The sequence below is a fragment of the Manis pentadactyla genome, chromosome X (assembly GCF_030020395.1).
Source record: "Manis pentadactyla isolate mManPen7 chromosome X, mManPen7.hap1, whole genome shotgun sequence".
NCBI classification, from domain to species: Eukaryota; Metazoa; Chordata; class Mammalia; order Pholidota; family Manidae; genus Manis; species Manis pentadactyla.
This window is the reverse complement of record NC_080038.1, coordinates 62,082,788-62,095,233: the sequence shown is the minus strand read 5'-3', so window position 1 is coordinate 62,095,233 and position 12,446 is coordinate 62,082,788. Positions and strand designations below refer to the sequence as shown.

Sequence of the window (12,446 nt, the reverse complement as noted above, 5' to 3'; positions counted from 1 at the left end):
TGAATCTCTGACCTCAAGGAACTTACAGATGAGGTCTAGAAGCTCTAGTTCACATTTGACCATGGTAGCTGGTACCAACATTGACATGATATCATTGGAATTAACACATCATGTAAATGCCATAATAGCACAACACTCTGTCAATTCCAAGAGTAATACTGAATCTTCTTGGTGGCTTAGTAGATATGGGATATCCCCAGGACAGATGATGTCCTTATGGGAGGATGATCTTGAGAGATCCAAATGCTACCATGGCTCTTGGACATACTGTGAAAGGACTGAAGGCATCTAGTGTTGGAGGAGAGAGGATCCTTCTACAGTCAGTTCTAAGTCAAAGGGTGATTAGAAGGCTATGCTGGAAAAACCTTCTTCTGTGACCTTGGGCCTTGGACAATAAATGAGATGGTGAAGCACACTTGAGAAGGTAGTTTTCAGGAGGGTACTCTCATTAATTGAGATGTGATAAAGAATCACCCAAGTAGACTTACCATCTGCTCCTTCACTGTTTTTGCTTCTTTTATTGCGGCGAACATGCCTACTTTCCTCTTCAGAGTATGACTTTTCTTTTGGGAAGAAGAAATTCAGAAGGGCCACCTGTAAAAACAGTAAGTAAATGAGTCAAAGTTTGACCTTGGTCAACCACAGTCAAATGAAAAAACAGCTTTCTGTAGGCAGTCTACCTTCACTTTAAATTCAGTGTGTCTAAAGCCCAAGCCCATGTTCTTCTCTAATAAAAAATTCTTTTATTTTTTATACCATTATTATTCTAATCATATAGGCAAAAAGTTTTGGTTAATCTCTGAATTCCCTTTCTTATGCACAAATATCTAATGAGTGATCCTTTAAGACCCATCTCTCCATATGGTTCTGGGGTTCAGAGAGCCCAGTCATGGATTTCTAACTTCTCTTGCAAAGCACTGATGTCTGCCCAAGAATTAGACTTGGGTTTGCTACTCCTTCTTGGATTTCATCTATGTTCTTATACAACATTTATGATTTTCCCACTATTCCTATTTATACTGAACTTTTGGTTTGTTCCCAGAATGCTCTGTATCCAGTTATGATTAGATGGTACCACTCATGTCAATGATCTTCTGGTAGTTAGTTATGACAAAGTGCAGTTATTCTCTCCCTTTCCTAGACTTCTCCAGCACTTGTGGTCTAACATACTCATTTTGGTACTTGGTCCTCTTCTGATAACCTCTCATCATAATACAGTATGTTTCATATGTGAATGGGTCTGGTTTCACTAATGATAATCACAGTTTAAATATATGCTTGTTGAACTGAATCACAATCCTTCAGCATGAGTGCTTCTTTGGGCTTAAGAAAAGTGCTTGAGGTAAATAGTGAACAGAGTACCAGGATTGAGAGTGATTCTAATCCTGACTTGACCAATTATAGCTGTGTATCCTTGGGCAAGTAAATACAGATAATAGCAGTACTTTACTCAGTAAGTAGTTATAGGGTAAGCACAGTACCCAGAATGTAATAATAAGCACTCAGTAAATGTTAGCTATTACTATTATTAAAATTAGTCTTCAAAATAGACTAGATAGTTTGGGGTTAAAAATGAAGAAATGAATCTGCATTTTCATCCTAGTGTAAGTTCAAAAAATAAGCAATTCCAAATGCTCATATCTGCTGCATCTCTGATTAATTTGGAAGAAAAATGGGTAGGACTCAAGAAGGCTTTAACATTCTATACACTTTCTTCAAAATTCTGTGATTCACTGTTTGCTTAGAACAGTTATACCCAACAGCATCTTGCAGAATATATTCATGTATTAAATATAAAATTAATAAATGAATGTATAGGCAATCTTCAGTACATAGACTGCCACAGAGTTGAATTTAAAACTTGTTATAGGGTTGTATTTAAAACCATTTACACTAACTATATGAAAGTGCCATTTTGTATGTAAAAAAATGGTTGAATATCAACTATTGCACATGATTCAACTGGGTAGTATTTTTGAGTCACTTGACTGGAATGTAAAATGCATTTTCCCATAGAATCAAGGTCTGGCTAGGTTTCTGGGTCAAACTCACAGAAAGTTAGTTAACTCACAATATAAATAAATTATCATACCACTAATAATATAAGCCTGAACTGCTATTTACAACAAAAGCACAATCATTTGCAACTCTAGAAGAACAAGTCATTCTAGATAGAAGAGTTTTCTTGATAACTTTGAGTGCTGAAACTTACTTCAGCTATTTTGGATAGAAATTAGTCTACAATATATGATTTACCTCAGGGCTTACTGAATATGTAGAAGACTATTGGTCTGTAAACTAAATGGTCATAGTCCACTATGGTTTTGAGGGTTTTTTTAAAAAAACAACAATTGAATTACAAAGCAATATATGCTTTCTTAGAAAGAAGCATAAGGTTCTCTGGGAGCAAGGGGAAAAGCACCTCACACAAACTGGGAGTGGATAAGGCTTCTTGGAGGAGGTGCTACCTCTGTGAGTCCTGAAGGATGTTAAATATTTAGTGATGAATGGGAAAGCCAAAAGGAATTCCAGGTAAAGGGATCATTGTGTTTAAAGGTTCAAACCTTTAAAAAGAGAGAGAATAGCAGTTTTTGGAAATACAAGCAGTTTAGAGTAAGAAGTAGGTGGGGAGGAATGGTAAGGAATGAACCAAGAGATATTAAATAAGGGCCATTTCATGTTAAGGAATTTAGACGTTATCCTGTAGCAGGGGGATTCTCTGAAGCATTTTTTCTCCTTTGTAAATTTTTGTACCTGATGAAATTTACTGAGCTATAATTTTGTATCTTACAAAAATTTGAGCTGTAATTTACATAAAATAAAATGCACACATTTTAAGCATATAGTTTGAAGAATTTTGAAAAATGTACATACCATTGTAACCACAACGAAAATAAAGATATAGAACATTTCTGTCACCCCAGAATTTTCCCTTGTGCCCTTTCCAGTCGTTCTTCGGTGCTACCCTCCACACTTGGCAACCATTGTTCTGATATCTATCACCATGCTTAGATTTTCCCATTCTTTACATAAATGGAATCATACAATATGATTGTATGATTTCTCTGTTGTTTCTGTCATTCAACATGTTGGTGAGATTCATCCATGTTGTGGTTATCAGTAGTTCATTCCTTTTTATTGCTGAGTGTTATCTTACTATGTGTATATACCACAATTTTTTAATGCATTCACCTGTTGAGGCACATTCAAACTATTACCAGTTTGGGGCTATTATGAATAAAGCTGATATGAACATTCATGTATGAATCTTCCCAGGGACATATGTTTTCATTTTCCTTGAGTAAACAGCTACAGGTGGAACATCTGGGTTATGTGGTAAGTATTTGTTGTAAGGAACTGCCAAGCTTTCCAGAGGAACTGTACCATTTTATGCTCCCATCAGCAATGTATGAGAGTTCCAGTGCTCTGAATCTTCATGACACTGATTTTTTTTGTCCCTCTTCTTGCTGTCAACTTTTAGATTTTACTTCATCTACCTGTAACATCTTTTCCAGTCCCTTCAAATGTGCTGCTTATAACCTACTATAGTCCTGACATCTTGTTAAAACTAATTAGAATCATGTACAAAGAGAATAAATGGGCAGTCTATTGGCTTTTCCAAATAGGAAGGTGCTTTTTCTCTGGTGGTTTAGAGATCATTTCTTTCTTGTTCTATGCCTGGCTATGGTCTGCATAGGTGAATTTGTCAGATAACCCTTTTATCTGGGTATGTTATTACAGTATAGTGCTAGTTCTAGGAGAAAGGAACTTTGAAATCCAAATGCAGAATCTCCCCACCATCACAAACTACAGTTCCAGCACTTCCTTCATACTCCTTGTGTTCCCTCAGGAGCTCAACAACTATGGTTATGGCAGGGCCTCCAGCACCTTCTTGTGTCTGGTGGCAGCAGCAGAATGTGCTCACATAGTTATGGTTCTAAAGGGCCTATATGGGAGCTTGTGAGGACTTAAGCTCTCAGAGGAGGAAGGCTGAGGGAGAAACAAACTCCTGCAGAGAGGAGAAACAACTCCAGCAGACAGGAGAAACAACTCCAGCTTCCACAGGTAGTAGGAGTAGCTTAAAAGCCCTTAAGAAAGGCCATTGATGAGCATAGGACATTCATAAGTCAAGTGTTCATTAGATGGGGACTGCCTGGATATGAAAATTCTTTGAACATAGTATATATTTTCTCCATAAAAAAAGAAAGAAAACAACACAAAACTCTGCTTAACCTGAAAGAGGATCCTTATTCACAGTGCCCTCATTTGAGTCTCAGTTACAGGTAGGAGGGAAAACTCCTCTGTGGCTGCTCATACAAAAAGTCTGGAATTCTAGCTTGATTTTTGCGTTCATTAGAATGGCTCCAGAGGCAAGTTGAAGAATATAAACAAAACAACCTTCTCTCTTCGAATATTTCTTTCTTATTGAACAAGGCAGGAGGCATCAGGAATGTTGGCCAGAGCCAGGCATTTTGCTCAAGGGAAAAAAATCGAATTCTTTACAGTTTATTAACTGATTACACCCTTGTTTCCTATGGTAAAATTACATGGTAAATAGCACCTGCAGATTACTGGGATCTCAGCTGGAAACAATTCATTAACAGTGAGACATGAGGGATACATTCATAATTGCTAGTGACTTTACAGATATTACTACAAATATATCTCTTTTCTAGTATTTAAACCCACAGAATTATTGGGTACTTTTTTTTCTTTTTGCCATGACATAGAATAAATTTAATTCATTATGCATTTCATGACTAATATATTTGTTTGTATTTATTAGATGCTTCTGGGAAATTACTCATAAGCTTCTTGAAGGTAGAGAACATTTTATCTGTTTTTGTATACTGAGGGCCTAGGTCTGGGCCTGGCACATAGTAGGTCCCTAAAACATACATATTTGTTGAAAGAATAATAGGACTATTAGTAATCCATTCCTTAAACCCTAATTTATATCAAATAATAGGATATTATTTGACCCTCATTGGACTTCATTTATTAGGCTGAACCATGGAAAGGTTGACTAAGGATTCATTACTCTCCTGGCAAGTAAACAAATCAAAGAGATCTTAAAAATGAGATGCTCCGTAGGTCCGTGACTCTTAAACTTTGGTGTGCATCAGCATCACGAGGCACGAGTGTTAAAATGGTAGAGTCCTACGCCTTGTCCTCCCCCAATTTTGACTTAGTACACTGAGGTGGGACCTTGGAATATGCCTTTTCAACTTGTTCATTACAGGATTCTGATGCAGATGGTCCTTGAACCCCATTTTGAGGAACTGCTGTACTGTTCATTCCTCAACTGGTTCATTATCTGGAGACTAAAAGGCTGTCTTTTCTGCCACTGGTAAAATAAGGCTCTCACATAGCTAGTGTTTTTCACTTTTTAGTCTGTCATTTTCAGAATTAAATCTGTTATAGAAGTTGGTACTTAATCTCTCTCAAGAGGAGGCAGTTACCTACCAGGCTTTCTCAAATTGGCAAATCACCTAATTTTTTAAAAGATCTCTTTTTCAGTGCTCCTGAATAAATCAGTTTTCTTATTGCAACCACTACCATCACTCACCAGAAATCTGCTGAGACCTTCAAATAAAATAAAATGAAAGCATTTATACCCTGAGACATTTAACAAAATCTCCAAGAGATTCCACCATAGCAAGATGTGACCAGCCCAGTACCAATGAGTGAAGTACAGCTGTCCAAACTAGTTTGATGGGTATGTCATGAATATAAAATGAATACAGAAGCTAACATTAAACATACTTCCAATCCTAGAAGAACCCTTGACTCAACATGCTCTGATTTTCAACCAAAGGTTTGGAGAGGGTCACTCAGGGTGTTGTCGTCTGCTGAACAAACACTAAGTGCTTACCACATGGAGGACACTGAGCTATACACTATCCTTAACACATACAAACAACATGCAAATAATCCTGAGTTTCTCTGTAGTGAAATGATAGCACAACAGGAGGTAGCAAGGCTTTAAAAGGAGTGTGACAAGAAGGGAAGCACAGCATGTTCTGGTTGCTGACCAGAGTGTGCCAGTTCCTGAGAGAGAGTAAACAAGAACACTTGACATTGATCACAATATCCCATGGGAGCTGTCCCCAGCAGGGTTGGGGGAGAGGTGGCAGTAATCATCCCAAATGCCAAAGGAAATTGGCACCTTGGGCATCTTCAGTGTAAGTGCTAGAGATTGCCATTCCTTATTGTAAATATGTCTGGTGATGACTGAAATTGTGTAGTAAAGCTAAACATGGAAGCTGAACACAACCAACATTTTTCACACAGAGTAAAAGCAGTCACTAAATTCTGCTTCCTAGGTGGTGTAAGTCCGGGGAGAGGAAATCCTGGGGCAAAATACCTCTAAAAACCAAAATCAGTCAAAGGGAGAAATAAAGTTTAAAACCCATTTATTGCTTACAAAACTGCAGTCCAGCCGTCACTCTCTCCTGCTCCAGCAGCTGCAAAACCGGCCCTCCCCCTCACCTCTCAGGTACAGATAAGCCCTCCTTGCCCAAGGAATTACCCATTGATATGGAGATGAATTTCTCTCCACCCCTGAGGAATGATGTAAATGCACTAAAGCCATACTTCTTTCCACCTCTGAACGCCTATTGATATGCAGATGTACTAAAGCCAGGTGAGATATTCTGGAAATGTTACAATTTTACCCACATAAAGGAAAGATATTTCCAGATTTCAAAGACTCAAAGTTCACCTTTTACCCCTTTCCTAGGAAATTACTTAGGAATATACTCCAGCAAAATGAGGTGGGTAAAGAAAGGCAGAGATAAACACTGGATTCTGGAAACAGTGGATTTAAAACTAGACTAACAAAATTAAGTTGAAGGATGACAGCTGCACAACAGGCCTAAGGAACATTCAGTCCCAAAGAAAGCAAGGAGGGCTTCCAGAAAGGCATCCAAGAAACAGTAGGTGGGGGAGGGATCTCAAGATTTTATTTTCCTTTAAGAAATTAAAGAAATTATGGATGATGCAGACAATGTGAGAAAAAAACAAAGGCAATTAGAAAATCCAGAAAAAAACCAAAATGTTATATGAATTAAGAAATATTAATGCTTTCATAACACTTGACAGAAGAGGGAAAAATTTTAAAGAGCCACAATAATATAAACAATGCACACTTATTTTAAACTTTCAGAAATAACCAATATACAAAAGCACAGGTTCTTAATTACAGAGATAATTAATTATAGTAAAGAGCAAAACATAACAAATGTTATCCTTCTTGGCAATGTGAAAAGTAAAAGTGCAATGACAAGAGTTAGTGGGTAGAAAGGATGAAAGGGAAAGAGAAAACCAGGGAACTAATGGACTCATCTTACAAACAGAATTAAAGAGATGTTGTCTGTAATTTATGGAACAAGAAATAAAGGTCTAAGTATATTTCTCAAACAAACAAACAGAGGTACTCCAAAGCATAACTACACTGGGACTCAAGGTAGAATAATTGAGGCCTTATTTATCACAGCAGAAAATTAATAAAGTCTAAAATAGATATATCAGAGATGAAATCTATGAGATCTAATTCTCCGTTGCTCCATGGAAAGATGGCTTTAGTCCCTGAACACTCAAACAGTGGATAAGTATATATAGTAATAGCACTATATAAGGAAGCAATCACCAGAAGAACTAAACAGAAACAGTTAATAGAATTAAAGATAATAATCTCAGAGGATTAGGACTTGGGGCAGGGAGGGTTGCAACAGTGAAATATTGTAGACATTATAAACCTTTATGTACATAGTTCATATTTTTAAAAAACACATGCATGTACTACTTGGCTACTTCAAAATCAACTAGGAACCTTGAAACATTAATCTTTTGCTTTACTAAACTCAAACCAGCCTTTGAGAATCCTCACCTGAAAAAGAGTGCAGGCAAAAGGGCCATCTAAGGATAGCCCCTGTCTGTTATTCAACCTGCCTCTTTCCCTCAGCTCCTGCCACAGAATCTACTTCCTTTCTCCTATAACCATAGATATATAAACACAAACTATGGATTAAGTTACAACTAGCTTCATTCCCAGCCACAGAGATTACTTTCTATGGCTTTGTAAGGATAAAATAACCTGCACATATTTAAGTGTAAAACTTAAGTTTTGACATATATGTACATACAACTGTGGAACCATCATCACAATCAAAACATGAAAATACCCACCAACTTCAAGTTTCCTCATACTCCTTTGTAATCCCTTCTTCCCACCCAGCCCTGTCTCTGATGGCCTCTGCATTCCCAGGCAACCACTGGTCTGCTTTCTGTCATTATAAACTAGTTTTCATTTTGTAGAATTTCATATAAATAGAATCATACAATGTGTACTCTTTTTTTGTCTGGCTTCTTTCACTCAGCCTAATTATTTTGAGATTCATCCATGCTATAACATGTATCAGCAGTTCATTCCTCTTTATTGGTAAGTAGTATTCCACTGCATGGATGAGTTTTTTATTCATTTACCTGTTGATGGACATAATGGGTTGTTTCCAGGTTTTAGTTACTACAAATAAAACTGTTATGGACATTGGTGTACAAATCTTTGTATGGACATATGCCATCATTTCTCTTAGGACATAACTAGGAGTGGAACTGTTGGGCTATATGGTAAGTATATGTTATGAGAAACTGCCAAACTGTTTTCAGAGGTGGATTTACCATTTTATTCCCACCAAGAGTGTAAGAGAGTTTCAGTTTCTTATATCCTTATCAAAACTTGGTATGGTGAGTCTTTTTAAGTTTAGCTATTCTAACAGGTGTGTAGTAGTATTCTCATTGGGGTTTTAAATTTGCTTTTCCCTAATGACTAATGATGTTGAGCATCTTTTCATTTATATTCTTTGGTAAAGTATCTGTTCAAATCTTTCACCCATTTTTAAAAATTGAGTTGTTTCTTATTATTGAATTTTAATAGTTCATTATATATTCTGGATACAAGTTCTTTATAAGACACATGATTTACAAATATTCTTCTTCCAATCTATGTCATGTCCTTTAATTGTCCTATAAAGAACAGAGTTCTTAATTTTGATGTTCCATTTATCAATTTTTTTCTTTTATGAATCATTTTTTGGGTGTCATATAAAAAAAAATTGTGTGATAGTTTTGGAATTTACATTTAGGGTTAGGATCCATTTTGGGTTATTTAATAATGATGTCCAAATGTTCTAGCACTATTTTTATTAGAAAGACTAAGCCTTCTCCATTGAATTGCTTTATACCTTTGTCAAAGATCAATTGACCACATGTATATGTGTGGTTTTATTTCTGGACTCACTATTCTGTTCCTTTATCTACTATCTACCTTTATATTAAGAACACTATATCTTGATTACTGTCACTTTCTAATAAGACTGGAGATCAGGTAGCATAAGTTCTCCAAGTTGTTCTCTTACTTGTTTTGGATATTCTATGTCCTTTGACTTTCCAGATAAATTTTGTAATCAGATTGCCTATTTCTCAAAAAAAACAGTTGGAATATATCAAGTTGGGGAAAACTTATGTCTTAATATTATTTCATATTTTGATGCCATTATTAAAGGTATTTTTAAAATGTCAATTTCTGATTGTTTACTGCTAGTATATGGGAATACAGTTGATTTTTAGTAGTGATTCTGTGTCTTGTGAACTTGTAATATTCACTTACTGGCTCTAGTTGTTTTATGGATTTCTTATGATTTTTTACAGAGATGATCACATTGTCTGCATATAAAGACAGTTTTATTTCCTTTCAAAACTGGTTACCTCTTATTTATTTGTTTTTCTCTCCTTATTGTGTTGACTAGAACCTCAAGCACAATGTTGACTAGAAATGATGGGAGCAAATATTCTTACTTTGTTCCTAATCTTAGAAGGAAAGCATTAGCTTTCACAATAAAATATGATGTTAACTGTATAGTTTTTGACAAAGTTCCCCTCCACTTCTAGTTTTGTGAGAGTTTTTTCATGAATTGGTACTGAATTTTGTTAAGCGTTTTGCCTGAATTGATATGATCCTATGATTTTTCTCTCTGAGCCTTTTAGTAGGGTGAATCATCGATTTTTCTCCCCATTAAAAAAATTAAGGCATAATTGATATACATGTTGGAAACAACCCAGTGGACACCTAGTTCTATATTCAGAGGCCTCAACTAGAATATTTCAGGCAGCAACTCAAATTCTTGTTTGAGGTAGGTAGGTAGACATTGAGAAATGGACATTTTTATGTCTGTCCTATTCTCTGCATCCATCCATCTTTCTGTTTGCTAGGCACTTGCTCTATTAAATACTGTAAAAGACACTAGAGATACAAAAAACTTTGCAGACCCTTTTCTTCAGAGGCTTACAATCTATCTAGTGAGAAGAGCTATTCACATTAATGGGATGAATGCTGCAGTAAGCTCATGGAGGAAAGTCAATGAAATTACAGAGGAGGGAGTTATTCTGCTTGGGGTAAGGAAGTTGGGAAGCACAACTTTTGAAAAGTAAGCAGCAGACTTCTTGGCAGAGGTGAGAATAAAAGGAATTCCAGAAAAGTGTCTATAACTTAGGAGAACCCTTCAGAAGTTTTTCCATACTCTCCAATGCCCTTCCACCCATTTTAGAGGAATTTTACATTCTATTACCATATATTTGTTTAAATATAACAAAGTGATTTTCTTTAACTCAGAGTAGAATCAATGCTCCAGGAATACACATCCTAGACCCTGGCAGACAACTGCCAGTTTGTGCATCACATTTCTGTGTGAAGGAGCTGAGGGCTGCTGGTTAAACAATCAGAACCTAGAAGCAGCTTCTTGCGGGTAGCTGTCCAAACTCAGAATCATGTCAATTGAGCATTAGGCATGCAATTAGAAATACTCTAGCTTCAAAGCTTGCATGTTTGCCTAAGGACCTAAATTATCATATACTACCTCTCTGATTACCCCAGCTCCATGATGAGCCAAGTTCTACCTAGGATTGCCAAAACCCAGTGAGAATGCTTTTAATAGCTTTAAAGAAGTTTTCAAATTTTTTTGGCAAATCGAGTCAGCCATAAAGTATCTTGCTGGGGTCTTGAATTGACATTGAACTGGAATCATGCACAGCTCAGTTCTAAGCAATAAACAGTATGAGGAATTATGTTACTACTGAGATCCTTAAGCACATGCCAGTCACAATTTTCATTTTGACTTGTAATAATGGTAACTGTTGAAATAGTGATCAGAGAGAGACCTCATCTCTCTTCAACTGATACCTAGTTGTGTGGAAAGTGTTGTGATGCCCTGCCTGAGAACTGATTAAAAATGTTTCATATTTTTTGCCAATAAAGGTCAAATTCTATTAAGTAAATACCTTTAACACATAAAGAAAGCTGTTGTAGAATGAAGAAACTTTAAGTATAAGTTGGTGGCACATTTATTTCTAGCAACAATAGATCTCAAGGCAACCAAAGGATTTGAATCACCAAGGAGTCTGTTTTTGTATAAGATATTAGGCAACCAAAACTTTCTGAGTTTCTACTGTAGTGTTTTTCGACTATTTAAAATTTAACCTATGTCAACTTTAATAAATGCTTAACACTGTATGCAGTCCCTCTTTCTAATGGCAACCTGTTTCCCAAGGAAGTATCCCTGGTTTACAGTTATTTTCTGTGTATCTGCACCAGTTAATTAGGCTTTACCAGACCTTACTCTTTGTAGTTTGCATTATGAGAACAGTAGATTGTTTTTGTTTCCAAAAAAGAACAAAAATATGATAAGCGAGAAACAGCGGAAGATGGTGGCGTGGGTAGAGCAGAGGAAATCTCCTCCCAAAACCACATATATCTATGAAAATATAACAAAGACAACACTTCCTAGAATAAAGACCAGAGGACACAGGACAATATCCAGACGACATCCGCACCTGAGAGAACCCAGCGCCTCGCGAAGGGGGTACGATACATGCCCCGGCCCGGCGGGAGCCGAACACCCATCCCCCCAACTCCCGGCCAGAGAAGAATAGGCAGAGTGGGAGGGAGACAGAGCACAGGACTGCAGAACACCCAGCCCCAGCCATCCGGGCCAGACTGCAGGGCCCTGGATACTACGAAAACAGGGCAGCAAGAAAGGTGAGCGGGCACCGGAGGACATAACAAAAGCGAGCGACCAAATTTTTTTTTTTTTGCTGTTTTCTTTTGGCGAGCGCTTTTTGGAAGTCTTAAAGTGATAGGGCCCCCAATACTAGGGAAACAGGGCAGCAAGAACAGTGAGCGTGCACCGGTGGCCTGGCGCCGGAGGACACCAGAAAAGCGAGCAACTATTTTTTTTTTTTTTTTTTTGCTGTTTTGTTTTGGCGAGTGCTTTTTGGAAGTCTTGAAGGGATAAGGCCCCCAATACTAGGGAAACAGGTCAGCAAGACCGGTGAGCAGATGCCTGAGGCTGGCACTGGAGAATAAAGAAAAACGAGCAGCAACCTTTTTT

The 12,446-nt window shown here is 37.1% G+C and overlaps 1 protein-coding gene across 10 annotated transcripts in view; it reads right to left on the bottom strand.

Annotated features, from left to right (window-relative positions):
• The window catches only part of EDA (ectodysplasin A), a 642,485-nt gene that overhangs the window by 192,995 nt on the left and 437,044 nt on the right, over positions 1–12,446 (bottom strand). For all 10 annotated transcript variants that reach the window (XM_036932441.2, XM_057495635.1, XM_057495636.1 and 7 more), the window contains one exon: positions 489–594. In XM_036932441.2, coding sequence (XP_036788336.2) covers positions 489–594 — 106 coding nt within the window. The remainder of the gene's footprint in view (positions 1–488; positions 595–12,446) is intronic.